Source organism: Mandrillus leucophaeus, unplaced genomic scaffold (genome assembly GCF_000951045.1).
Source record: "Mandrillus leucophaeus isolate KB7577 unplaced genomic scaffold, Mleu.le_1.0 Scaffold281, whole genome shotgun sequence".
Classification (NCBI taxonomy): domain Eukaryota; kingdom Metazoa; phylum Chordata; class Mammalia; order Primates; family Cercopithecidae; genus Mandrillus; species Mandrillus leucophaeus.
The window spans coordinates 1,144,292-1,149,392 of NW_012102932.1; the positions used below are offsets into that span (position 1 = coordinate 1,144,292).

General features: G+C 37.7%; 1 protein-coding gene across 1 annotated transcript in view; it reads right to left on the reverse strand.

Annotated features, from left to right (window-relative positions):
- The window catches only part of LOC105543395 (transcription factor TFIIIB component B'' homolog), a gene marked incomplete at its 5' end in the record, with an annotated part of 26,799 nt that extends 22,196 nt beyond the window's left edge, over positions 1–4,603 (reverse strand). The window contains 3 exons of the mRNA XM_011985284.1: positions 527–566; positions 2,410–2,614; positions 4,410–4,603. Of these exons, the coding sequence (XP_011840674.1) occupies positions 527–566; positions 2,410–2,614; positions 4,410–4,603 (439 nt within the window). The remainder of the gene's footprint in view (positions 1–526; positions 567–2,409; positions 2,615–4,409) is intronic.
- Positions 4,604–5,101: the final 498 nt, after the last annotated feature.

Here is a 5,101-nt window from a genome sequence, read left to right on the forward strand (position 1 = left end):
GGTTGCAGTGAGCCGAGATCACGCCACTGCACTCCAACCTGGGCAACAGAGCAAGACTCCATCTCAAAAAAAAAAAAAAAAATTAGCTGGGCATAGTGGCACATGCCTGTAGTCCCAGCTAGTTAGGAGGCTGAGGTGGAAGGATTGCTTGAGCCTGAGAGGTGGAGGCTGCAGTAAGCTGTGATTGTGTCGCTGCACTTCAGCCTGGGTGACAGAGTGAGATCCTGTCTCGGGGTGGGGGGGTGGGGAAAGCCCTTACACTCAGCTAACTCCTAAAATGTAGTTATTGAGCTTACATAGAAAATACTTGTAGCCACATAGTCTTCAACTGATGACAGGATGAAAAGAGCTTCTTTTGCCTACCAAACTGCCAAATCCAAGGCCTTTGCAGGAAAGAAGTGCTAATAATACAAGTATTACTCTTACAGAAAAGTAATATTCAGTTTCAATCTCATATTTGAACAAGGTATATCCCAAATAATCAGGAGTATTTAGCAAAATGCAATCATGTTAAAATGTATCTCACCTGTTTCCTCAAAAACATTTGTTAATTCCTTTGAGTGCACCTGTTTTAAGAAAATTTACAAAAAAATTTAGAAATCTATTTATCAAGTAAAACTGAAGTTAATTTTATTTCCTTTTTTCCTTTAAGTAAAGAAACCATGTTATCTCCCAAAAAGCTCTTACAGGAAGTCTACTAAACATTTATGGCAAAAATATTGCTACTATTTTAAAGTGTTCCAGAGCCCACTGGAAGAGAAAAAGCTGCTAAATGCCTTTTATAATCAGTTTCAATATCAGTGCAAAAGTATCAAAGAAATAGTACAAGCAGCACATCAAAAGACTACTACATCACAAACTTCCATTGTTTATTACGTGGGATGCTAGCTTTTAGATTGCAATAGTTATATTTTATAGTGTTAAGAAAATGTCTATTCCATAAGTTTTTTCCAAGAATGAATATTATTGGGTACCTTTTCTGTAAATAGAGATGATTTTTCTCCTCAGATCTATTGGTTTGTATTAGATTTCATAATGTCAGATCATCTTTGCATTCTTTGCATATTCACACCACTGTATAACTATCATTTTTAAAATGGCATATCATCGTCTGGTGACCTAGTTTTGTACTTAATAAAGTACTACGGTCTTTTGTCCATGTCATTAAGGATATTTTTAAAACAAAACAAAATAATGTCTGCATGGAATGCTGACAAATTATCAAAACTGGATGACTGGCACATGGGGACATATTATACCCAGTCTATCTTTTAATATGTCTGGAAATGTTCATATAAAAAGTTAATTCAAAAGTTCTGCATGAGAAAACAACAACAAAGAAAGCAGAGTCAAGAGACAAATGACGAACCGGGAAAAAAGATTTGCACCTCATTACCACAGACATATATAACAGAGTTCTGCCAGTTCTATAAGAAAAAGATCAATAATCTAATTGAAAAATGGGTAAAGGAAAAGTCAGTTCATAGAAAAGGAAATATACATGGCTCCTAAGCATATGAAAAGATGTTCAATCTTACCCATAACAAGAGAAAATAAAACAATTCTGGGATATGCCATTTTTTGACTCACCAAATATATAAAAGTACATTTGCTCTTTGTCAACTATTAATCAAGAACTATTGGTCTTTAACTTTCTCTTTGAGAACACAGATTTTAAATGGTCTTTTCCATAGTGTAGTTATAAATTATGAGGCGTACTAGGTGAGTACAAAAATAAGAGGGTACTAGGAAACCTACAACATAGAGGTTGGTGATTAAATTTGCATGGTCTGGCCGGACTTCCCTGAGGCAGCGATGACTGAACTAAAGAAGTTTGTATGTTTTTCAAGGGAATGTTGCACACACAAGGTACATCAAATGAAGTGTCCTGGGACATTTAAGAAATTGAAAGATGGCCAATGTGGCCAGAAAGTGAGGCAGAAGCTGGCACAAAATGAGACTAGAGACGAAAATCAGCAAGACAATAAGGGGCACTAAACACTATGGTTTTACTCCTAAAAGTAATGGGTAGCTTTAAGCATGATGATGATGATACTATTATTACCATTTTACGCATTAGGAAACCTGATCAGAGAGACAGGTGAAGTATCTTGCCTAAGGTGTTTCAACTACTAGGTGGTAGAGCCAAGATCCAGACATATATAATGCTTTTGGTCTTATTTTTAGCCACCAATACAGAGCTGGGAATAAGTTTCTTGATTACTCTCCATCAATTTTCATTTATCACTCGTTAAAAGTGATAATCCAAAACCAGTTTTACTTGAATAACTTATGATGATAAATGTCAGAACTAACTTTATACATATCTAAAAGTTTAAAGAGAATAAAGGAAAAAATAGAAACAGATCTGTTGCAATATGGCCATCTTACTTAATGATTCTACCTTACCTCAGAGGTATATTCTTGACAATCATCTCTTAAAGTGAGCAAACATTTTTTGGCAGGAGGAATGTGGTCATTTTCATCAAGCCTGCATTTAAATCTCTTCCTAGATATAAGATCCAAATTATCAAGAGGCTTTTTAGAATTATCTCTTCCAGAAATAGATAAACCCACGGCATCCTGACCAACTGAAGTTGCTGGTAAACAAATACTGCATAGAAAAGAAATACATATTAAATCACTGAATTAGAAGTTATTTAATACTTTTTTTTTTTTAATGATCCTAGAAATCCTTTCAATAACAAGGTTAAAGGCTGAGGTATTCCAATGAAAATTCCAATAAAACCAAAAAACTCCAAACTAACAAAGAGATACATGGCCATGGCCACAAAAATGCTATTAATAGTTTTGAGCTCCATTCATACTTAAAGGCTTATAACTTAAATTCCATAATATTGAATTAAATCTGAATATTTAATAGTATTTTCCCTGATTGTAAAGTTAAACGTTTAACCTAAAATGTCCCTTCTAGTCCAGGCGCAGCGGCTCATGCCTGTAATCCCAACACTTTGGGGGGCCAAGGCAGGTGTATTACCTGAGGTCAGGAGTTTAAGACCAGCCTGGTCAACATGGCGAAACCTCGTCTCTACTGAAAACACAAAAAATTAGCCAGGTGTGGTGGCACAGACCTATAGTCCCGGCTACTTGGGAGACTTAGGCACGAGAATCACTTGAACTCAGGAGGCGGAGGTTACAGTGAGCTGAGATCACGCCACTGCACTCCACCTGGGTGACAGAGCAAGACTCTTGTCTCCAAAAATAAAAATATAAAAGTCTTCAATTTCTAATGCTACACTATGGACAATTATCTTAATTAATGGTGGTTAAGATACAACTTACTTCCAAAATAAAGAATTAAGAGTATCAAAAAATAAAAATAAAAAAAAATAAGAGTATCAGGAATAGCTGGACACAGTGGCTCATGCCTGTAATCTCAGCACTTTGGGAGGCCAAAGTGGGAGGAATGCATGAGGCCAGGAATTCGAGACAAGCCTGGGTACCAGAGCAAGACTCCACCTCTGAAAAAAAAAAAAAAAAGTTTAAATTAGCCAAGCACGGTGGTGCGCACCTGTAGCTGAGAAGCTACTTGAAAGGCTGGGGCAGGAGGATCTTTTTTTCTTTTTTCTCACTCTATCACCCAGGCTAGAGTGCAGTGGTGCAATCTCAGCTCACTGCAACCTCCACTTCCTGGGTTCAAGTGGTTCTCCTGCCTCAGCCTCCTGAGTAGCTGGGATTACAGGCGTATGCCACCGTGCCCAGCTAATTTTTATATTTGTAGTAGTGATGGAGTTTTGCCATGTTGGCCAGGCTGGTCTTCAACTCCTGACCTCAGGTGATCTTCCCACCTCGGCCTCCCAAGGAACTGAGATTAAAGGCGCAAGCCACTACATCCAGCCAGGAGGATCTCTTGAGCCCAGGAGTTCCAGGCTGCAGTGAACTATGATGGCACCACTACACTTTAGCCTGGCACTCTAGCCTAGGCACCAAAGCAAGTCCCTGTCTCTTAAGAAAAAAATCTGTATTTATTACCACTGTACTATTTTCACAACTTTCTGTGAATGTATATTTCACAGTTTCATACGTGTGTGTCTATACAAAGTAACCACACTTTTAACAGGTATCATTTTATGATCACACTTTTAACAGGTATCATTTTATGATCTAGACTGTTAATATTTTTAGCTTTCAAAATAACTTAATAAACAAGTTTCATACAAAACTAATACATGAAACATTTAAGTGGCATCTTTATCAGACATAAAATCTACCACATTACATTTCTTCCCTAACTTACCACATAAATGATAAATAAGATTTCCACAACAAGATAAATAAGATTTCCACAACAATAACAACTAATATTGGTGAATGGTTTGTTCAATCAATATTACTTAATTCATAAATCACTTTTCCTCCTAGCGAAAACAGTTTTGCTCATTCATTACCTCATGTCACCTCTTTCTTCAGTATTCACTGATTTGACCAATATGGGAGCTGGCAGTAAAGGGTTTGGCATGAACTGTGCAGTGGCATCAGTAAATTCTTCTACTGCATTGGTTGGAATTTCCACCAGAGTTAAAATAAAGGCTTGTTCATCTTCTCCATCTTGAGGTACATTAGCAACTAGATTCACTATTAAAGTTTAAAAGTTAGTAATAAAAAAGCTCAACTATGAAATAACAGAATATCATTAATTTATTTCATTTCTAAAAAGACAGTTTCAGGACAACTTATCATCAAGATTAAATAAATAAATGCTCCCCGCCACGACCCCCCAGCCTGAGGAAGTAAGTTCCCTCCTTTTTTTTTTTGGGGGGGGAGACAGAGTCTCACTCTGTCGCCCAGGCTAAAATACAGTGGCACAATCTCAGCTCACTGCAACCTCCGCCTCCTGTGTTCAAATGATTCTCGTGCCTCAGCCTCCCAAGTAGCTGGGATTACAGGTGTGTGCCACCATGCCTGCCTAGTTTTGTACTTTTAGTAGAGACGGTGTTTTGCCATGTTGGCCAGGCTGGTCCTGAACTCCTGGCCTCAAGTGATCTGCCCACCTCAGCCTCCCAAAGTGCTGGGATTACAGGAGTGAGCCACCATGCCCGGCCCAAGAAGTAATTTCATAAAGGATAAAGCTGATAAACTA